Source organism: Oryctolagus cuniculus, chromosome 15 (assembly GCF_964237555.1).
Source record: "Oryctolagus cuniculus chromosome 15, mOryCun1.1, whole genome shotgun sequence".
Taxonomy (NCBI): Eukaryota; Metazoa; Chordata; class Mammalia; order Lagomorpha; family Leporidae; genus Oryctolagus; species Oryctolagus cuniculus.
This window is the reverse complement of record NC_091446.1, coordinates 10,260,207-10,283,360: the sequence shown is the minus strand read 5'-3', so window position 1 is coordinate 10,283,360 and position 23,154 is coordinate 10,260,207. Positions and strand designations below refer to the sequence as shown.

General features: G+C 52.4%; 1 protein-coding gene across 2 annotated transcripts in view; it reads left to right on the top strand.

Moving 5' to 3' along the window:
* Positions 1-622: 622 nt before the first annotated feature.
* The window catches only part of PLPP4 (phospholipid phosphatase 4), a 137,054-nt gene continuing 114,522 nt past the window's right edge, over positions 623-23,154 (top strand). Inside the window, exon 1 of one of the 2 annotated variants that reach the window (XM_070057123.1) lies at positions 623-1,272. Coding sequence is in view for 1 of the 2 variants with exons in the window: in XM_002718742.5 (XP_002718788.2) it covers positions 1,217-1,272 (56 nt within the window). In the remaining variant the exon portion in view is untranslated. The remainder of the gene's footprint in view (positions 1,273-23,154) is intronic. The other variant, XM_002718742.5, reaches the window with a different exon arrangement.

The following is a 23,154-nucleotide window of genomic DNA, read 5'->3' as shown; positions in this document are numbered from 1 at the left end:
TCCACCCCAGGAACCACCTGGGGCTCCCGAAATCGTGGCTGGATCTCTCCTAAAAAGCAGGGAAGCCCGGAGCTCGCTAGGAACGACTTGATGGTTACTGATAATGCCGAGTTGCGCATTTCGCATGTGTTTTTGCTTTAAAGTATTAAGGCCCAGCTCAGATTCCAAGAGAAGTCTACAAAGTCCTGACAGGTGATGGGAAAGCAAAGCCAAATCGGGCTCCAGCTTGCGGCCACTGTTGGGGGGTTGGGCTTTCAGCTCTGAACCCCGAGGAGGGAGCTCCGGTTCCCCCTGCTGCCTGAATGCTGTGTCAGCCAGGAGCGCCCCCGACCGCCCGCCGCGCGCAGCCAGGGGTGCCGCGCCACAGCCAGCGCACAGCTGCGGGCGCCGGGGAGGGGGTGGTCGAGGGGGATCCCACCCCTCCCCGAGCCACCTGCCGCCGTGGAATGGCGGGGAGCCAGGTTCGGTTTTGCTCTCAGACTGTATCAGAGCTGGCCTCCTGAGAGCAAAGCGAAGCCCGTCAGTGACCTCTGGGGAACTTCCTAGAGAAAACAAAGAATTTCAGGTTGGAAAGGTGTAGGGAGGGCAGAGAACGGAAGGGAGGAGCGATCCGCGGCAGGGACGGAAGGAGCCTGGGCTTCCCCGAGCCCAGAGCGACCCCAGAGCGCTCCAGACTCCGAGCCCACGTGCGGGCGTGCGCCAGGGGCCGAGAGCCGAGGGCGGGGGTCGGAGGCAGAACTCCGGGGCGCAGAGGGGCGCAGGCAGAGCCCCGGCGAGCGCGCCGCCCGGGCGCGGAGCCCAGGGGCCGCCCACTGGCTGGGGAGCCGAGGAGCGCGCAGAGGCAGAGGCGGCGGCGGCGGCGGCCGCGGGGCTTCCCCGGCCTCCCTTCCCCGGGCCGTGGGCGGCCAGCGCCGGCTCCGGACGCGGAGGTGGCGCCCGGCGCGGGGAAGCGGGGAGTCCCCGAGGTGTCCCCCGCTCGGAGCGCAGACGCGGCCCCGCGGCGCGGCGTCCCGGAGCCCCGGGACCCGAGGCGGGCGATTTGGGCTGAGCCCTCCCCGCCGCCTGCCCGCCCCCGCCTGGCGCCCGCCTCCCGCCCCCGCCCGCGGCCTGGAGCGCGCCTCCCTCGCCGCCCAGGGTCTGGCGAGCCCGCGTCGGCCGAGCTGCGGGAGCCGCGGAGAGCACCAGCCGGCGCCGCGGGAGCCGCTCGGGCCGCACCATGCGGGAGCTGGCCATCGAGATCGGGGTGCGAGCCCTGCTCTTCGGGGTCTTCGTGTAAGTAGCGGCGAGCTGCAGGCGGGGCGGCCGGACCGGCGCCCAGCGACCGAGCCTCTCTGCGCCCCAACTTTGTTGTGCGCCGCCGCGTCCCGCCGCGGCCGGGGTCCCCTCCCCGCCGAGTGCCCGGGAGGTGCCCTCCGGGACCCAGAGAGCGCCTTTCCGGGACTCTGGTCTGCAGGAGACCCGCGCGCCGTGGGGCTGGGACCTGCTCCGGCCGCCGCCACCGCGCCGGCACGCGGGACCAGCCGCCGCCCGGGGGTCCGGGGCTGCTCCCCTGGCCCGCGCCCCGGGAAGTTCCCCGCCTGTGCAGGTTTGCGCGGCGGCGGCGGCAGCTTCTGCTCCTGGCCGCATCTCGCGCTGGCGCCGCGGCGCCCTTCCGAGTCCGGCCCAGCGTCTCCCAGGCGGCGTTTGCGGAGCCTCTCCCGCGGGAAAACTGTTGCGGCGGAGGCTCGGGCGTCCGGCGCCGCAGCCCGGGGTGGGGGTGGGGGTTCTTGTCGGCGTCCGCCCCGGGCGCGCTCGGCGCTGGAGCCTGGGATCCGCGGTCCGGGAAAGAGGCGGGGAACTGGCGCAGGTTCTCTCGGAGATGTCCGAGCCCCATCTCGGGCTCCAGCGGTGGGGAGCGGGCGCCTCGCGTTCGGAGGCGAGCCCAGAGCCCCGGCTCAGACCCACCGCGCAGCCCCCGGGGGCACCTGCCACCCAGGCGCCCCCGCCTGCCCTTGGCGCTGCCTTCGCGGCCGGGCTGGCTCTCTCCGCTTCCGCCCGAGGCTGCTCTCTGACACATTTTGGATATGAAGTTGCATGAACTTTCTGGCCTTGCCTCTGTTTGAGGGCACAGCCCCTCCCCTGGCTTTCTGCCCGGTCCACGGCAGGTGTGCGGGATCAAAGATGATTTCTGTTCCCTGCAGGCCAGGGCATGACCGTGGAAAGAAATGCCCTTTCCTGCGTGTTTTTCTTTCCTGGGGATTAAATTCATCCGGGGCGCTTATTCACTTCTTCAGAAAAGGCGGTGAGTGAGCCCCTCCAGATGCAGGCGAGCCCCCCTCTCCCGCCCCGCGGCCGAACACTGGTGTCGTTCTCTGGGAACAGGAGCGAGACTTTCCGTTGGGTTTTGATGGCGTTTGGGAAAGCAAAGCACTTTCCCCTGCTCTCACCCCGTGTTTCTACCTCTGGGATATGCATTCGGATTGGTGATTGCTGTGTGACCAGATGGGGACAGTTTCCAGTCGGCAGATAAGCCAAACCCCCATTAAAATATGCGTTAGAAAAGTGCTCAGTGCACAGAAGTTAATGTGTGTTGGAGGAATGCATGAAAAATGCCGAAATAAAGCAAAACAGCCGCTTAGGCTGTGTGGTTTGTTGGCTGCAGGGGAATCATATGTAAAAAAGTGTTTAAAACGTCTGTAAAATGTTTAGACTGCATTGCTTCAAATAGCCCCCCTCCCAAATACTCATGAGATGTTTATGAATATACAGTGGCCCACGCAGTGAATTTGGAAACTTGATGATCAGTGTTCCTGTGTCTCTGGCTTCCTCTAAGGATGTTATGTAAAAACCAGACCGGTCGGTTACAGCGTTTTCCTCCGAAGTCCCCTCTGTGTTACTTCATGCTGGGTTGGCTGTCCTTGCCCACGGGGGGACAGACATGGGCACCCAGGGTGGTTTTGAGTGATCCCTGGGTTTCCCAGCACACTGGACATGTCAACCGTGGGTCCAACTTGTGGCTCTTAACACCTGCTCCGCTACTACTCCTGGTGGGAGCCTCCCTGGCTGGTCAGATGCTGTTCTCGGCAGGCGGACAACGACTTCCGGAGGCCGGCCAGGAGCACACGGAGACAGATGACCCTTTGTTTTCTCAGACGCGCTTCTGGCGCCTTGGCAGAGGCCGGCTTTGGGGACGATTTGATTTGGGTTTTCCTTTCACCAGCACTGGCATGATGGCAAGAGGCAGTGGGTCTCTTCCACTTCTGCCCTCGGAGATGGGGGTCCTGGTGACTTGAGTATATTTCTGGAAGGTCTCTCCAGGCAGGCTGAATTCCACTTGCTGCAGCGTCCAATTTAGCTGATAGAATCCATCATCTATTTCTTGTTGGTATTTCTACTCTCTTTCTCTGGGTGAGAGACTGTTGAGGGGTGAGGGTGCAGGGCATATCCCACCTCTTTGTAAACTCGGGAGAAGCATCCCCTGTGGCTGTGTCTCAGCACAGGGACCCTGCAGCACTTGGCGTCCCACGTTGGTGTTAATGCAGTGGGTTGTGGACTCGTAGCGGGGATGCAAGCTCTCCCCTGCTGACCGCTGAGGAGCGAGTTTTCTGTTTTGTAGATCAGGTGTGGTGCTGGGGTTTTGGACTTTCAGGATTCTATGAGGATGCTGTGCAGACAGCCCCCAGGGACGCTCTGCACCTTTTGGGCAGTCCCACCTAAGAGCCTCAACTCCTTGGGCCGAAACTTAGCCCAGGAGGGCTGGCACGGGGAGCTTAACCTAACAAGAAACAAATCAGCTACATGAGCCCAACAGTGAAGGAAACCACAAGTGCAGTGTGTGCGTTGAGGCCGCACTTACTCGTTCTGAACCTTGTGGGCCTAAGGCTCTGTAGCTCGTACTCAGGGACCTCGGGAGAATCTGTGTTTCCTCAAATGCCACAGCCGGCGCTGCACCTTGCTCAGCAGCGCTGCAGACCAGTGGCGCCCACTGCTGGGCAGCGTTACCTGTGCGCCACGGTCGCAGGCGCAACGCCTCCTGCTTGTTGCGCACTTGCTGCGTGGAAGACAGTCAGGAAGAGTATCAGGTGTGCTGCTGGAACCCGCGACGGTTCTTCATCACGTGCGAGGAAGCTGAGGCGCCATCAGGTTAACAAACGGCTCAGCTTAGGGCGCTCATAGGGGAAGCTCTGAGATCTCAGTCTGGATGCATCAGCCGCCTGGACTTGCAGTCACCTCCCTTAAGGCAAAGTGACGGCCAGTGCTGGTCAGGAGAGGGCTTGCCCTGGGCCACAGGCACCCCCTGGGATTTCTCCAGGAAGTTCCATGTCCCTTGCGGTGGACATTGTCCATTTTCCTCACTTTACAAATGGAAACACCAAGGTTTAGAAAGGACAACTAACTGGCCTGAAGATGCTCAGCCGGCAGGTGGTCCAGCCCAGGTTCAGACAGACCCCCTGTCCCAGAGCCGTCAGCCTGCAGAAGTGACCTAGAAGCATTCGCCTTGTGGGACCTGTTCCCTCCAGAGAAATATATGCCTGTCTCCAGGGCCACGCATGGAACTGAGGTCACTCTGGCTCCAAGGTCCAACCCTAGGGTGGTACCTCAAAGGTGGAGGAGTGGCAGTGGTGGCCCACACTCCCTGTAAGATGGGACTTGGTGGTGGTGGTGGTGGGGGGGCGTCGTTGTGGTGCACTGGGTTGGTCCTCCGCCTACAGTGCCGGCATCCCATATGGGCGCCAGTTCTAGTCCGGGTTGCTCCTCTTCCAGTCCAGCTCTCTGCTGTGGCCCAGGAGTGCAGTGGAGGATGGCCCAAGTGCTTGGGCCCTGCACCCCATGGGAGACCAGGAGGAAGCTCCTGGCTTTGGATCGGCATACCTCCAGCTGTTGCGGCCATTTGGGGAGTGAACCAACAGAAGGAAGACCTCTCTCTCTCTCTCTCTCACTGTCTGTAACTCTACCTGTCAAATAAATAAAAAAATCTAAAAAAAAATAAATGGGACTGGGGCTTGACCCGTACCATGAGGCTAAGGGGTGGTGAGCAGAGTGCTGCTGAGAATCTAAGCAGTAGTGGCCAAGAACGGGTGGCTCCTTGCTTTCTCTCATTGGCCATCTCCCCTGGGACATTGGCTGATCTGAAGGCCCCTCGTCTTCAGCAGTGCAGGTGAGGATCCCGGGAAGGCACCAACCTTCTGCTGGACCAGGGTCAGGGGGTCTGCCTGCCTCACCTGCCAGCCTGTGTTCCCTGGGGTCCTCCATGACCCCATCCCACCATCTTCCCTTCTTTTCCTTCCACCCCATGGCCTCCTGCCTGCAGAGTCCTCACAGGCGTTGTGGGTCTGCTCAGGCTGCCAGGTGCTTGGGCACTTGTGTTTGCCTCACCTGGTCCCAGCCCAGCATCCCGTTCTGAGGTCCTCCTATGTGGGGAAACCTCGCCAGGTGCTGGGGACGCGAGGAGAGGGCAGGCCAGGCGGGCTCCAGGGAGCAAGTCCATGCTGGGCCACTGCTTGCTAGTTTCCCCTCGTACCATCGCTGGGGTTGAAACCCCCAGTAGGTCTTGTTGACCAGGTGTCCGGTGGACAGGCCCTGATCTGGCATCTTTGAGGTGCCGGCACGCATGGTGGCTATTTTCTCTGTTTTGTTGGTAAACTTTGGTTGTTGTAATTCCATCCAAACCCAGGGGAGCTTGGGGCTTGAACTGTTCCAGGTGACTTGCGAGGGCACTGGATATCAGGTAGGTTATGTCAATACTGACAATCACAGATCTGTTGTTATTGCCCTAAGCGGCCAAGTCCAGGCTGGGAGAGCAGAGTGCTCAGTGTTACTGAGGAGGAGGGGTGCTAACTGCTCAGTGCCAGGGAAGGCTGCCAGAGCTGGTGTCTCCCCTGAGTCCTGAGTGCCAGGTGTGCCAGCCTGCGCCCTGAGCACTTTCCTACAAAGCAAAGACCTGGGGGCACCTGCTGGGTGGGGAGGAGGTCTGCAGGTGTGGCTTCAGGCAGTGTGGGGCTCAGGTGAGTGGGAGGTGGTGGGGAAGCGGAGAGGAAGTGAGCCTGGGGTGAGGACGTGAACGGTGTCAGCCCTGCCAGTGTGGATGCCTCACTGGGGCTGATGACTGGGGAGCTCTGGGGTTTGGAACAAAGCGACCATGCTCTGCTACTTGGCTGCTGGTGGGACGGCCCTGCTCCCTTCTGAGTGACGGTACAGGGCTCGGCTGTGCTGCGCCACCTCGATGCTCTCTGGGACAGGGCCTTGGCTCTGCCCTGCATGGTGGTCGGCCCCCTCCGTGGCTGGCTGCTGTCCAGGGCCAGGGGCTGCATCCTCATCATCTTTGCTTTCCCCCATCCCTCGTGTGGCCTTGGCACGAGTGTAGCTGGTGCCTCCTGACTCCATTCCCAGTCTTGCATCTTGTGAGCGTGACGCCTCTGTCAAGAACAGAGCTACTTAAAGGGCTGAGTAAATCAACATAGACAAGGGAGCCCCTGGAATCCGCATTTTGAACAGGTTTGGGAACTCCTGCCATGCAGTCTACAGTAATTCGAGGGTCTCCTTGGCTTCCTCTTTCCTTCCTGGCCACGCAGGAGGTCTGTCCTCCTGCCTTTGCGTAGGGCCACATGACAAGCTCTGGCCAATGGAACATGGGTGGAATGAAAGGTGTCACCACCCTGTGGAGGCAGCATAAATCTCTTCAGTGCTGAGCACTGAGCTGTGGGCTGAGATGGCAGAGCGGCCCTGGAGGGCCCTGCCGTTGCAAGTGCACATTGTGGGAGAGAAGCAGATGCCTTGTGTTAACCGGGATTTGGGAGCTGGTCTGAGGCTGTAGCGTCCGCCTACTCTTTCTCACTAATACACCTGCATTAAGAAGTTCATCTAAGTTCTTTGGGGCGCTAGCTAGCTGTCTTTGAATTTTGAGTCTGACACCAATTAGCAAATTGCTAAAAATATCCAAGCCTCGTTTCTTTGTGTCCAGGAAATGGAGATAATACTTCACTGGATTTGGTTAGACAGGGCACTTTACATGTGGTCTGTTGGGTGCCTTTTCCCTGCTCTCGTTAATTGCTGCCTCCCACAGGTGGGGTTCAAGGGTGGCGCTATAGCGTAGTGGTTACCAGTGTGGCATCAGGTTGCTGGGGCTGGTTTTGCCCCTTATGGTCTGTGTGTGTCTTTGGGTAAATTATTTATACAGCTTAATTCTTTGTTTCGCCATCTGTTCAAGCGGAATGTGCACACTGTCCACGAATGCAAGGCTGGTGAGTGTTGAAGGAGACAGCGTTCAGCTGGTTGTGTGTGCTTGCCAGATGTCATTACTATCCTGCTCTTGAACTGTAAGCATCACACGTACTGAGGAGAAGCATGGTGGGCAGGTAACGACATTGTTATCACAAATGATTCACTGTGGGGTTTCTGGAAAAGGATTGAGAATATTCCAGATTGTTCCTTCTAGCACCCCCAGAGTGAGGTGTGTGACTTGCCGTGGTTCATTCAGTGAGGAAGACCTTTGCAGTGGATGGGGGCCAGTCTCAGCCCTGCAGTTTCCCAGTGGTGACTTAAATCGCTGGCTCTTTATGACCGTGACTCTAGGACACCGCATCGGAAGTGTGGGCGGTGCAGCTGCATTAGGTAACGTTCGTGGCAGATGCTGTGGCTCGTGGTCTGTTTTCATGGTGTGGAGTTGGGCCAGAAGCCCCCTCCAAGGCTGTCTTCCCATTAGAACCTCTGTTTCCCGTCCCACGCAGGCCGCAGTGAGTGTCCCGGGGCGGTGCTTCTCCTACCCCGGAAGGCTTCTGCTCTGTTGTCTGATAAATCACCATTCTGTTTGAAATATTGTTGGCCACCGTGAAATGCGCCGGCTGTCCCTGGAATTCTGCAAATCGATGATATTTTCCCATAGGGAGGTGAATGCTCATATAATAACACTACAAAGGAGCTTCTTGGTTTCATACCTCGTGGATACAGGTATCTCAATTAGTTATAAAGACTGCCTTTTACGATGCAAACCAGGCTTGTTAATGTGAGAGTTATCTCAGTGATATTCTTTAAAAAAAAAATCAGGCAGACGTTTGACGTCATGGTGAAGTTGCCCATATCCGTCAGTGGAGTGCCCGAGTTCAGGTCCCAGCTCCACTCCTGATTCCAGCTCCCTGCTAACGCACACCTTGGGAGGCAGCAGGTGATAACTCAAACAGTTAGGTACCTGCCACCCGCGTGGGAGACCTGGATGGGGTTCCTGGCTCCTGGCTTCAGCCCTGGCTCCTCTGATGCGGGAAGTGAACCAGTAGGTGGGAGCGCTCTCTTCCTGCCTCTGTCTCTCACATGGATAAATAGATCAGAGAGCGAGTCTCCCACTGTTCTCCGTGGGTGAGTCAGAATCACTGGTGTAGCAGGAAGTGGACGCAGACAGGGCCTCTGCCTGCCCGTGCCGCAGCCCTGTCCTACTTGAAGCCACGAAGCGTTAAGAGGGTGCTGGGAGGTTCCTGGGACCAGTGAGCAGGGCGCTGGGAGGAGCTGGCCTGGGGAGCCCGGGGAGGACTTTGTCACTGTGACGCATTGTCCCATCGCACCCAGGGACCGCGCGTTTCCTGTCTGCTCTGGACTCCGGAGCGGGAAATGGGGCAGATGCTGAGGGCCATTGAGGCCGCTGTCCCCAGAGGCGGCGCGCGCTGGCCAGGGCTGGCGGCCCCTCTCCTGTGCAGGGGAGTTTGTAAGGCGTGTTCTCACTGCGGCGTGGGCTCGAGCCGTGTGCAGCCGTTCATCTTTGACCGTTTTGACCTACAAACCCGGGAGTTCCATCTAGTTCAACCTAAAAATAACCCGCACAGACCCAAGTGTGCTATTTGTGTTTGTGCAGCTGCGCAGGGCAGCCCCCTCTCCCACCCTGAGAGCCCCTGCCCGTCCCACGCCGTCTCTGAGTTCTGTGCACACGGATCGTCCCGGGGGAACCCTCTGCGTGACATTTTGCTCCCAGTGTTTGGAGAGTCATCCGTGTGGTCGTGAGTGGCTGTGCTCCGTTCACTGTCATCCCATAGCGCATCCCCCAGGAGGACGGCACCCTGGCCCTGTCTGCTCCTTTTCCTGACGATGGCTCTCTGGGTCATTGTCGGTTTTGGCTGTTAAACCTGCTGCCGGAATTGTTTCTCAGTGAACATATTTGTGGTTTCTGTCGGGTGTATGTATTTGCAGGAATGGAAATGCTGAGTTACTCATCACAGGTTTTTAAAGAGGGCTCTGGCTTCCTATTGTCCAGCTCTGACTGCAAGCCGTGTCTGGTCTGCTCGGTGCCTCCATCTGTCTGGAGCAACTGTGACAGGCCTGGTCAGTGATACAGAGACGCATACAGCCAGGTCTCCACCCTCTGGGATGGCGGGCATCAAGGCATCGGGGGCAAAGTCAAATCCTGATGAAGATGCGCCCTGGCTCCCTCCTCTGTGGAGCAGGGACACAGCCTCCCCTCTCTAGAGGGCTGGGAAGAAGAAGTGGCATAGTACATGGCAGGTGCAGAGGTGGCACACGGGGCAATGCCAGTGTCTTCTCCCCCACTTCCCTTCCTAGGGCTGGGATCACTTAAAAGGTACCTGATACCCAAGGATGAAGATGATGATGACCTCAGAACTGCAGGAGAGAGCAGAACCTTGAACTAGGGTAGGCGGAGTCATCCAGGACAGTTGTCCAAGGAGAAATGAGAAACAGATACTGACGTGTAGATGCCTTTATTTTTACTTATTTTTTAAAATATTTATTTAGTTATTTGAAAGGCAGAGTTACAGAGAGAGAGAAAGTGAGATTTTCCATCTGTTCCCCAAATGGTTGCAGTGGCTGGGGCTGGACCAGGAAGCCAGGAGCCTGGAATTCTGTCTGGGTGTCTCACGTGGGTGGCAGTGGCCAAAATGCTTGGGCCATTCTCTGCTGCTTTCCTAGGTGCATGGGGAGCTGGATCAGCTGGGACTTGAATTGGTGCCCATATGGGATGCAGGTGGCAGCTTAACCTGTTCCTCCATGATACTGGCCCCTGTGGGTGTCTTTTAGTGGGTGGTCTTTCCTCCTGAGCTTTGGGAAGGAAGGGAGGCAGAGGAAGGAAGCCGCACCACCTGCTGTGTGTGCGGCTTTGTGCTAAGCTCTTGTCACAGGCTGGACGCTTTCCTCTCCACGGCCCCTCAGGAGGTAACGTTGCTGCGATTTACAGAGTTGAGAGTTAATGCCACGTGTTTTCAGAGAGCACTTACCAATCAATAAGAGAAGAGCCCTTTGTGTAGAAAGATGCAATGGATATGGGCAGGGAAGGGCCAAACACATACGCAGTGCAGCTTTCAACCTGTGAGTTCTGTGCAAGTTCAAGACTGTATCTGAAAACAACCACATGCCAGTGAGTGTAGAATGCAGAAGCTTTTTATGTGCTACAACAAAAGCGCTCATATGTGGGGAGCAATTCGGACTGGACTGAGTTACTGGAATTAAGACTTATTCTATGCATCTGCTCTCCCACAATATGGCGCTGGGAGAGAAGTAAACAGCTTCCGCACAGCTGCCTCCAGTTCAGTTAATAAACTGTAGGACTTGCTCCTGATTGGAGGAGAGCAGCGTACTCGGCGTGTGGGCAGCCGAGTTGGGATTGGTGGAAGAGGACTATAAAGGAGGAGAGAGACGGCATGCACCGGGAACATCTAAGGGGAACATCTAGCTGAAGGAACACCTGTGCAGCCCCTGAGAGAGCCGGCCGGCGGTGTGCCGCTCCCCTGCGGAAGTGGGGAATGTGGCCAGGGGGAACTGCCCTTCCACGGAGGTGGAAGGGATAGTAGCCAACCCGGGAAGAACCAGCAGCAAACCCGGGGAGGGCCGAGCAGACGAAAGAACAGCGCAGGGTCCTGTGTTGCTCCTCCACGAAGAGGGGGAGCGACACTCATAGCCATTAAAAGTAATATATAGGCAGTTATTTGTTGACTTGAAAGACATCTATGAGTGTGTGTTGGTGAGTGATCAAAGCAGGCAGCGAAAGTTGCGTGGCACTGTTTTAACGTGGTACTGTGATATGATTAGTGTGCCTGTATCTGCCCGAAAAGGCCTATAAAGACACACCAAGATCTTAATGGTGGTTCTTTCAGGTTGATGGGATTGTGCAGTGTTTGATTTTTTTTATTGCCTAAATTATTTTACAATAAACATTTATTGCTTTCATACATAGACAGGAAAATCAATGTAGATGTTTCCTATTACGGGAAAAAAAGAAAAGACAACGAAATATGCTTGAATGGTGCACTCAATGATTCTCTTGTGATTGCTTTAGAAATAGTTACAGCGGGAATGTGTCAGAAATCAACCTTCCTGTGTGCCTGGCGGCTGCAGTATTTAAGAAAAATCAGAGCTTAAAGGTGAACACTCAGAATGGGCATTTGTGTTGAAGCAGAGGTCAGAGGCTGCCAGGGGAAGCATGGGTGGGCCCGGCCCTTTCAGAGAGCAGCTTTGCAGGGCTCCAGGGTCCTGCCATGATCCCTGCCCTCCGACCTGGAATTCTTGGAAGACAGATGTCGAGTCACTAATGCGAGAGACGGGAAGAAGCCTCGCAGTCCGTACTTGCATCGCTGTGTTCGCTGCGGAGCATGGGAGTTGTGCTCTCCAGTGGAAGTGAAATGCGGATGTCAGCATTTGTAGGTTTGGTGAACTGCTCCTGGAGACCAGGGAGAAGCGCGGTTGAGGTTTGTGAGGTAGTAGTTGGGGGAAAAGGCACCATTCAGTAATAGATCTTGGCGCTGGCGCTGTGGCGTAACGGGTGAAGCCACTGGCTGCAGTGCCAGCATCCCATATGGGTGCCAGTATGAGTCCTGGCTGCTCCACTTCCTGCCCAGCTCTGCTATGGCCTGGGAAAGCAGTGGAAGATGGTCCTAGTGCTTGGGCCCCTGCACCCATGTGGGAGACCCAGAAGAAGCTCCTGGTTCCTGGCTTCTGATTGGCGCAGCTCTGGCCGCTGTGACCATCTGAGGAGTGAACCAGCGGATAGAAGACCTCTCTCTCTCTCTCTCTCTCTCTCTGCGCCTCTCTCTCTCTGTAACTTTGCCTTTCAAATAAGTAAATCAATCTAAAAAAATAGATCTCGGGCTTGGGCATTGTGGCAGCAGGTTAAGCCACTGGTGGGGATGCCCATGTCCTGTGTGGGCGTGCCTGGTTCCGTCCTGGCTGCTGGACGTTTCCAATCCACTCCCTGCTAATGCACCTGGCAGGCAGGATGATGGCCCACATAGTTGGGTTTTTTTTTTTTTTTTTGACAGGCAGAGTGGACAGTGAGAGAGAGAGACAGAGAGAAAGGTCTTCCTTTTGCCGTTGGTTCATCCTCCAATGGCCGCTGCGGCCGGCGTGCTGTGGCCGGCGTACCACGCTGATCGATGGCAGGAGCCAGGTACTTATCCTGGTCTCCCATGCAGGTGCAGGGCCCAAGCACTTGGGCCATCCTCCACTGCACTCCCTGGCCACAGCAGAGAGCTGGCCTGGAAGAGGGGCAACCGGGACAGAATCCGGCGCCCTGACCGGGACTAGAACCTGGTGTGCGGGTGCCGCTAGGTGGAGGATTAGCCTAGTGAGCCACAGCGCCAGCCATAGTTGGGTTCTTGCCACCACATGGGAGACGTAGATGGAGTTCCTGGCTCCTGGCTGTGGTGGACATTTGGGGAGTGAACCAGAGGGTAGAAGATTCTCATTTATTTTCCTCTCCCTGCCTCCCTCTCTCTGTCACTCTGCCTTTCAAATGAATAAATAAATAAAATCTTTAAATATATAGCACAGAATTACAGCTTTTTGAAAGGATCACACCAGGATGAATGTGATGGGAATGAATGTATTTCCTCTTATACAGTTTTTAAAGAAATCAGAAAATACCTGTAATAATTAAAACAAGCAAAAAGCATAAGTCTTCTAGAACCCTTTCACCTTTCCCTTTATTTCTTCAAAGTTAAACTTTATAATATACATTCATATATAAAACACTGGAAAAAATTTTATATATACTTTAAATTTCTTTGCTTAGTATATCTTAAAAATGTTTTCTATCTATACAGATTTAATGGATTCTTTTTTTTAAAGATTTATTTATTTATTTGAAAGGCAGAGTTGCAGAGAGGCAGAGACAGAAGCAGAGAGAGAGCGAGGTCTTCCATCCGCTAGTTCACTCCCCAGTGGCCAGAGCTGGACTGATCCAAAGCTAGGAGCCAGGAACTCTGGGTCTCCCACAAGGGTGCAGGGGACCAAGGACTTGGGCCATCTTCTTCTGCTTTCTCAGGCCATAGCAGAGAGCTGGATCAGAAGAGGAGCAGCTGGGACTCGAACTGGTGCCCATATGGGATGCTGGCACTGCAGGTGGTGGTTTACCTGCTGCACCACATTGCCAGTCCTGGATTCTATTTCTTGACTGTGTGTTATTCACTAACCTAGTCATGTAATTCTGGAATTTTTTTTTTTTTGCAATAGTATTGCACTTGTGTGTGCATTATAATGCGCCTGCTCATGTATTGCTGTGTGATAAACTTTAACAAGTAAATTTTCTGGGTCAAAGCCAATACAGACTGTCTTAATTCAGATGGACAATACCATCTGTAAGTACACCTACTTATATTTCACCAACCGTGTGTGAAAGTGTGTGTGGCTGGCGCCGCGTCTCAATAGGCTAATCCTCCACCTAGCAGCACCGGCACACCGGGTTCTAGTCCCGGTCAGGGTGCCGGATTCTGTCCCGGTTGCCCCTCTTCCAGGCCAGCTCTCTGCTGTGGCCAGGGAGTGCAGTGAAGGATGACCCAAGTGCTTGGGCCCTGCACTCCACGGGAGACCAGGAGAAGTACCTGGCTCCTGCCATCGGATCAGTGCGGTGCGCCGGCTGCAGCATGCTGGCCGCGGCGGCCCTTGGAGGGTGACCCAACGGCAAAGGAAGACCTTTCTCTCTGTCTCTCTCTCTCACTGTCCACTCTGCCTGTCCAAAAAAAAAAAAAAAAAAAAAAAAAAGAAAAAGTGTGTGTGTTTTCCACCTGCTTCTCCATGCTGCGTGTTAATGTTGTGTATTTCTGCCACGGGAGGGAATGTGGCATTTACTTTGCTTTCTAGTTCAGTATATTTCATAGTGGGCATCCTTTCACGGGTGTGTGGGCAGTTTATACTTCTTCAGTGAGATATCTGTCTTCGCCCTTTACCCATGCTTTCATGGATCTCTGAATTGATCTTACTGTGTAGGGGTGCTTTATGCCTTATGGATACTAATCTTTTCTCTCATACATTGCAAATCTTTTTTTCCACAGCTATGGTTGATTTGTAAGTATCTTTGTGGTTTCCATTAGGTGTTCAAGGTTTAGCTTTTAAATTTTTTATTATTTCTTTATTTGAGAGGCAAGGATTGAGGGAGGCAGAGAGGGAAAAGAGAGAGTTCCCATCTGCTGGTTTTTCAAACGCCTGCAGTGGCTAAGACTTGGCTGAGACTGGCCCTGGACCAGGCCAGAGCCAGAAACTCAATCCAGGACTCCCACCTGGGTGCAAGACTCAATTATCTGACCCATCACGGCTGCTGCATGGCCTGCGTTAGCAGGAAGCTGGAGGCAGGAGCTTGGGCTGGGCCTGGAACCCAGGCACTCTACTGGGGGACACAGGTGTCTTAACTACTAGATTAAATGCCAACCCCTAGTTTCAGGTTTTATGTAATTAAAATCTATCAGTCTTTTGTTTCTTTTAATGACTTCAGAGTTTCAGTCCTATTTATAAAGTCCTTTCCCATCTAAAATGAATTTTCTGTATTGCTTAGTAATTCATACTTATTTAATTTTGATTCCTTGATGTATTGGTTGTTTTTTTGCTTACGGGTGAGGGAGAGGGATTGACTCCCCTCCCCCGACACGATGTGTCAGTTGTGAGCCAGATCATTATTTTCTGGGTAACACTTGTATCAGGTACACATTTCCATCCATCGATGGGGTTGCAGTTGAATTCTGTTCTGATGGCCTGTTTGCCTTATGGCGCCATTGACATTCTAGTTATGGCAGTTTTACAGTGATTTATATTTGTGTGAGAGGCCCCTCCCTAGGCTCCGTGACAGTGGTTGAGACTGCAGACTCTGAGCTGTGATGCCTGGGTTCGGAACACGGATCTGCTGCTTACTAGTGGTGCGCACTTGGGCACGTTGCCCCGTCGCTCTGTGTTTGACTTGCCTGGCCTTCAGTGCGGATAATGACAGTGCTGGGGCAGCCTCATTGAATTGAGACTAGAGACTCGGATGTGTGTGAATTCTGTGTTCTGTAATTAGTTAAGCTTTTTCTGTATGGCCACACCCTTTTTAGTAAATTCACATAGCTTGAACATAATGATTAGTTTCTGCTTAGTGGGTGCAGAGCTTTAAAGCAAAGCAAGGGAGCGGTGCTATTGGAATCTTCTATAACCCCATACTTTCGAACTTGCTCTTTTTAATTTGAAGATACGCTATCCCTGCCAAACCAGGGTAATTAAAGCCTTCACATTTTTTCCAATCTTTTGTTTTTGAGATAGCTAATATTTCATGTTATTGCTGCCAACTTATTCTGTCTTTCCTTTTTTAGTGCTTTATTTTGTAGGCTCCCCCCGCCCCGAATGTGTCCCCTCAAAAGCGTGTGCTAGAAATTTCGGCTCCAGTGCCTCAGCGTTGGGAGGGCAGGGCTGAGAGGGAGGTGCTGAGGTCCCCAGGGCTCTGCCCTCAGGAGTGGATGGAGGCTTGGGGCTCTGAACTCAACCCCTGCTCTTCCACCGTGGGGTCATGCGGGGTCATGCGGCAGGCACAGAGGCCTTCCCCAAATGCTGACCCTCCCACACCGGCCCTATTAGCCACCAGAATTGTAAGGATGCGGTTTAGCTCTCTGTGAATGACCCGGTCTTGGGGAATTCTGTTACAGCAGCACAAAACAGACTGAGACCCCCCTGCAAGACCCCCCTCCCATTGTTGCTTGTAGTTGAATGCCTCACATTTTTCTCTGCCACCCTCCTCTTCCTCCTTTATTGACTTGAATGTTATAATTTATATTCGCGTATTTCTAGCTAACCTTCATTCCTGTTACCTTCTTCACACTCTTTGTTTTATTTTTAAAATCTTTTCCAATCTGTGACTCAGCTGAATTGTGTTTACTTATCCCAAATTCACTTAGTATTTCTTCCACTATATTTACTCTGCTAGTAAGCCCATATAATAAATGTTTTTATTTCAAGATGTTTCTCCCTCCCTCCCTCCCTCCTGATTCCAGGATTTCCATCTGGCTGATTTTTAGAGTTTTAGTTTCTCTCTTGATGTTGTCCATCTGTTCATTCTTTGTGTCTAACTTTACCTATGATTTTTAAATATGCTTATAATAGAAAGTGTTGTTTTGCTAACTCCAACATCAAGATAATCTCTGATTTTTTTCCTGTGGCTTTTGAGTCACATTTTCCTGCTTCCTTTGCATGTCTTGTGATTTTTTATTATCTATTTGACATTGTGGATCATACATGTGGAGATTCTGGTTGTTATTTCCCCCTAAAACCATCCAGTTTTGTTCCTGCATGCAATTCATTTACTGTCGGGCCATCTTCCTCCTTGGAACCTTCGTTCCAGGCTGTTTTGGTGTTTCCTTTGGTCTTAGGTGGTATCCTGTAATCCTGTGTTTTCACCCCACGTTTGGTCCTTCTGAGGTTGCAGTAGAAACTCTCACTTGGAGAATTTTCAGCTCCAAGCTCTCTCTCCTGGCAGTGGCTGCCTGCGAAATCCCCACTTGACTCTTCAGACTGCAGCTGTCACTTTCTACTAGAGTCGTTAGAGTTGTTCTGCACACTGTAAACTCTGAGTTAGCAAATGATTTGACGATGTGTGCACATAGAATTTTTGGTTCCCCCTTGGTGGCTAACTTCCTTTATAGGAAGTTTTCTTCTTCGTTGTATTTTCCATTTATCTTTTTTCATTCTCTTCCTAATTGGATATGCTAATTAGGTTTTGAAACTCTTCAGCCTAGGGGCTGGCGCTGTGACACAACTGCCAGCCTGCAGCACTGGCATCCCATATGGGTGCTGGTTCGAGTCCCGGCTGCTCCCCTTCCAGTTCTCTGCTATGGCCTGGGAAAGCAGTAGAAGATGGCCCAGGTTCTTGGGCCCCTGCAGCCGTGTGGGAGACCAGGAGGAAGCTCCTGCCCTCGAATCAGCAGAGCTCTGGCCATTGTGGTCATTTGTGGAGTGAACTAGCAGAATGGAAGAACTTTACCTCTCTCTGTAACTCTGTCTTTCAAATAAATAAATAAATCTTTTTTTTTTTTTTTAAAGAAACTCTGCAGTCGATGTGGATCTGTGTTTGTGTATTTGTTCTTTTTAGTGATGTTTTGAGAGTCAGGGGAGGCAGGTTCACTCAGCCATCTTGAACTCTGTCTCTTTAAAAAGCTTTTTTTTCTTTAAATTTTCCTTTGACACAGAGTTTACATTTTACATATACAAAATTATATTTTACAAATGCACTGATTCTTAATTTCACTATGAATATTTTTATGATTTTCTGAGTTGTTCAGAAGGCCTCACTTTTCCATCTAAAGTCCTAGTAGGTTTTCTGTCGCTCCCCCTCTTCGTGGAGGAACGACACAGGACCCTGCGCTGTTCTTTTGTCCGCTCGGCCCTCCCCGGGTTTGCTGCTGGTTCTTCCTGGGTTGGCTACTATCCCTTCCACCTCCGTGGAAGGGCAGTTCCCCCTGGCCACATTCCCCACTTCCGCAGGGGAGCGGCACACCGCCGGCCGGCTTTCTCGGGGGCTGCACGGGTTCCCTTAGATGTTCCCCATAGATGTTCCCGGTGCATGCCGTCTCTCTCCTCCTTTATAGTCCTCCTCCGCCAATCCTAACTCGGCTGCCCACACGCCGAGTACGCTGCTCTCCAATCAGGAGCAAGTCCTACAGTTTATTAGCTGAACTGGAGGCAGCTGTGCAGAAGCTGTTTACTTCTCTCCCAGCACCATATTGTGGGAGAGCAGATGCATAGAATAAGTCTTAATTCGAGTAACTTAGTCTAGTCCAGATTGCTCCCCACAGATCCCCTTTCTTTTTATTTTTTAGCGTTGATACGCGCCTGTCTTCGGTGTCCCGCGGCACACACTCTGCTCTACTTGCTAGAGTTGCCACAGGCTCTTACAAGTCCTATCAGGCAAACCGAATCCGGGTCCTCTCTTTGCCATGTTGTGAGGAGGTTTTTAGGCGCTGATACGTGCCTGTGTTCGGTGCCCTGCAGCGCATGCTCTGGTCGAGCCTGCAGGGGACTTACAAGACCTATCAGGCAAACCGAATCCAAGCCTTCTCATTGCCTTATTGTGGGGGAGACTTATTAGTGTTGGTTCGTGCCTATCTTCGGTGACCTGCAGCTCATACTCTGGTCGAGCTGCTTGCTGGCGCTTACCGCCTTAATCAGGCAGACCGAATCCAAGCCTTCTAATTGCGGTATTGTGGGGAAGCCTTACTGATGTTAATTCGTGCCTGTCTTCGGTGACCTGCGGCGCATAAGCTGCTAGCCGCCCAGGTACTCATCGCCTCACTAATCGGGCAGACCGAATCCAAGCCTTCTAATTGCCATGTTGAGGGGAGGCCTTATTTTTCTCTATTTCTCTATCTCCGGGTATTCCTATTTCTCCCATTTTACTTCTATCTTCCAGCATTCCTATTTTTCTCACTTTACTTCTAAACTTCTGTTTCTCTTATCCCTGCGGCTTTCCGGCACCTCGCCCTGCCGGCGGGTTCCCGGCTCTGCGCCGCTTCAGCCCGCGCGCCTCTCTCATCTGCGCAGCTTCCCGGCTTTGCGCGGCTCCGCTTCGCGCGCTCCGCGGTCTCCACGCTTAACCCTTTCGCGTCTGAACCACGGCCTACGCCAGCCCCGTTCCCTATCTATTCACGCCCCGTGCTCTCTGCACGCGGCGGCTTCCGCGAGTAACACAGCGTAGCTTACGTGTCCGCCACTAGCATTCAATCTAAGTTCCCCGGGCTAGCCTGGCGAATTCAACCCAGCGTACGTCTCCGCCCCACGATTTGGCTTCCCGTCCTTTGCTCCCCGGGCTAATCAGACGGATCCCAACCAGGCTCACGTTTCAGCTTCTGGTTTCAACTTTTCGCCCCCTATTCCCGGGCTAACTTGAGAATCCCAAAGTGGCTTTCGTATCCGCCTCGGCCTGCCCCCCGCGGCTTCAATTTCCCTAACATTTTTCTCTACCCGGTATGTTTCCCCAAGCTTTCCTCCAACAATATTCCTCCCTCATTTCTCCTGGCCTCTCCCCACAGTCCGCATCCGAGTCTGTTTGTTCTAGTGTTCACTTTCACTTTCGACCTTAGAGATTTCTCCCAGCTTCCCCCCGTAGTCCGAATCCGAGTCTATGCCTAGGCTTTCAATAGCTTCTTCCGGCTCCTTTTTCGTCCGGCTTTTCCCTAGGCTGTTTGCTAGTCTCTCTCTCCGGTAATTTCCCAGTTCTTCCCGTTTCTTCCCTCCTAAGTTTCCTATCCGTCCTAAGTTTCCTATCCGAGTCACGGCACCATTATGTCGCTCCCCCTCTTCGTGGAGGAACGACACAGGACCCTGCGCTGTTCTTTTGTCCGCTCGGCCCTCCCCGGGTTTGCTACTATCCCTTCCACCTCCGTGGAAGGGCAGTTCCCCCTGGCCACATTCCCCACTTCCGCAGGGGAGCGGCACACCGCCGGCCGGCTTTCTCGGGGGCTGCACGGGTTCCCTTAGATGTTCCCCATAGATGTTCCCGGTGCATGCCGTCTCTCTCCTCCTTTATAGTCCTCCTCCGCCAATCCTAACTCGGCTGCCCACACGCCGAGTACGCTGCTCTCCAATCAGGAGCAAGTCCTACAGTTTATTAACTGAACTGGAGGCAGCTGTGCAGAAGCTGTTTACTTCTCTCCCAGCGCCATATTGTGGGAGAGCAGATGCATAGAATAAGTCTTAATTCGAGTAACTTAGTCTAGTCCGGATTGTTCCCCACAGTTTTCTTTTCTTTTTCTTTTTTTATTTTTTCTTTTCTTTTTTTTTTTTTGGACAGGCAGAGTGGACAGTGAGAGAGAGAGACAGAGAGAAAGGTCTTCCTTTGCCGTTGGTTCACCCTCCAAATGGCCGCTATGGCCGGAGTGCCGTGCCGATCCGAAGGCAGGAGCCAGGTGCTTCTCCTGGTCTCCCATGGGGTGCAGGGCCCAAGCACTTGGGCCATCCTCCACTGCACTCCCTGGCCACAGCAGAGAGCTGGCCTGGAAGAGGGGCAACCAGGACAGAATCTGGCGCCCCGACCGGGACTAGAACCAGGAGTGCTGGCGCCACAAGGCCGAGGATTAGCCTAGTGAGCCGCGGCGCCAGCCCCAGGTTTTCATAACTTGCTCAGCATTTACTTGTCTGTGATGTCTTGTCCGAACGTTTCAGCTCTGAAGTAATGGGCACAAGACTAATGGCAGAGTTGCAGAGAAGTCCTACTTTTATTTATTTATTTTTCAATACGTGGTTCATGGATGTGTTGTGCTTTAATTCTGTCTTGCAGACCCATGAAAAGATCTTCAGTCATGTAATGAATATATGAAAGTATTTTAACTATTAATAGTTTATGTAATTAATACTTATTTATGAAAATCCACATGAAACAGTGGTGCTTTGCTTTGATTTCTCCTGGCACAGAATATCCTGCACTGCCTACCCAACGTCGTGAACTTGGGCTGTTTGGCTGTAGGGATGCGGGGGAGGGGGTGGGAGGAAGCAGGAGGATAATAACTAATATTTAATGAATTCTTAGTGTAAGCCAAGCTGTGTCCTCGGGCAGTTCACTCCTTACATCTTCAAGCAACGCACGAGGAAGGAATTTTCTAATTCTTTCATTTTCAGATGAGAAATCCAAAGCTTAGGGAAGTTGAAGAAGCTGCCCAGTGCCACACTCTTAATGAGGGGGATGACAGTGCAAGAAGTGAACGCTGTAAGTCGAGTGTTTTACGTGAGGAACAGTTTGCATCAGGTTTGTGTGGGCGAGCAGGAGGGATGCTGGCAGTGAGGCTTTCTGACAGGCAGATGGCCCGACTCCCTTGGTGCAGCCGTGGACATGCAGGGGACCGTCATGTCGGAAGCAAGTAGAACGCTGGCATTTCACCCACGTGAATTATCTTATTCCCAGTATCTGAATGGGGACAGTCCTTGGGGGGTTGTGTCATCTACCCTCCTTATTTAAAAAAGTTATTTGAGAGGAAGAGAGAGAGTGGAGAGAGGAGAAAGGGCTCCCCATCTGCTGGTTTAACCCCCAAGTGTCTGCTGTGGTTGCAGTCAAAGCCAGGAGGCAGGAACACAGACTGGCTCTCCCTTAATGTTAGCCTGGGTCCAACTACCTGAGCCATCGCTAGCTGCCTCCCAGGGAACTCATTAGCAGGAAGCTGAAACCAGGAGCACAGCTAGGACTCGAACCCAGACACTTCAGTATGGGATGGGGGCATCCCAGTCAGCAGTCCAACAGGCTCAAGGCCCAGCAACCTCCTCCTGTTTTCAGGGGTGGAGCTGAGCCTAGCACCCTGTATCTTGGCTTAGGATGCACAGGCCTGTAGTCACCTGTGGCCTTTTCTGTTCCAACAGTGTTTTGGTTCTGCTCATTTGGGCCTGCCCCTTACCCAGCTGTGTTGCTGATAGCCTGTGGGGGCAGCTAGTTGGGAGAAGTGATTCACAAACTTCATGCATTTCATAAATACAACTTCAGGAACATAGGATTCTTTCTGCTATACCCACCCTCCCACCTTGCCTCCTCTCCCCTCTCTTAGTCCCATTCTTGTTTTTTACTAAGATCTATTTTCAATTAACTTTACACACATGTGATTAACTCTCTACTAAGTAAAGAGTTCAACAAACAGTAAGAAAAAAAACTCTTCAACAGTTGAGACAAAGGCTGTTCAAGGTCATTGTGTCTCAGAGTGTCAATTTCACTTCTATAGATTACCTTTTAGGTGCTCTATTAGTTATCACAGATCAGGGAGAACACATGGTATTTGTCCTTTTGGGACTGGCTTATTTCACTAAGTATGATGTTTTCCAGTTTCATCTATTTTGTTGCAGAAGACAAGATTTCATTCTTTTTAATCACTGTGTAGTGTTCCATGGTGTACTTATCCCATAATTTATCTGGTCTTCTGTTGATGGACATTTGGGTTGATTCCATGTCTTATCTATTATGAATTGAGCAGCAATAAACATGGGTGTATGGATAACTCTTTCATATGCTGATTTCATTTCCCTTGGGTAAACTCCCAGGAGTGGGATGGCTGGGTCACATGGTAGGTCTATATTCAGATTTCTGAGGTATCTCCATACTGTCTTCCACAGTGGCTGTACCAGTTAACATTACCACCAACAGTGGACTTGGGTACCTTTTTCCCTACATCTTCTCAAGCATTTGTTGTTTGTTGATTTCTGTATGAGAGCCATTCTAACCAGGATGAGGTGAAACCTCATTGTGGTTTTGATTTGCATTTCCCTGATGGCTAGTGATCCTGAGCATTTTTTCTTTTTTCTGTTGGCCATTTGGATTTCCTATTTTAATAAATGTCTGCTTAAGTCCTTTGTCCATTTCTTAACTGGGTTGTTTGTTTTGTTGTTGTTGAGTTTCTTGATCCCTTTATATATCCTGTCATTAATCTTATCAGTTGCATAATTTGCAAATGATTTCTCCCATTATGTCGGTGGCCTCTTCACTTTCCTGAGTGTTTCTTTTGTAGTGCAGAAGCTTCTCAACTTGATATAATTCCATTTGTCAATTTTGTCTCTGATTGCCTGTGCCTCTGATGTCTTTTCCAGGAACTCTGCCTATGCCAGTGTCTTGTAGGGTTTCCCCAATGTTCTCTAATAATTTGATGGCATTGGGTCTTTGATCCATCTTGAGTGGATTTTTGTGTAAGGTGTAAGGGGGGGTCTTGCTTCATACTTCTGCATGTGGAGATCCAGTTTCCCCAGCACCATTTGTTGGAGAGACCGTCCTTGCTCCAGGGATTGCTTTTATCTCCTTTCTCAAAGATAAGTTGGTTGTAGATGTGTGAGTTGATTTCTAGCGTTTCTATTCTGTTCCATTGGTCTATCCATCTGATTTTGTACCAGTACCACAGCTGTTTTGATTATAATTGCCTTGTAATATGTCTTGAAACCTGGTATTGTGATGCTTCCTACTTTGTTTTTGTTGTATACTATTTCTTTAGCTAT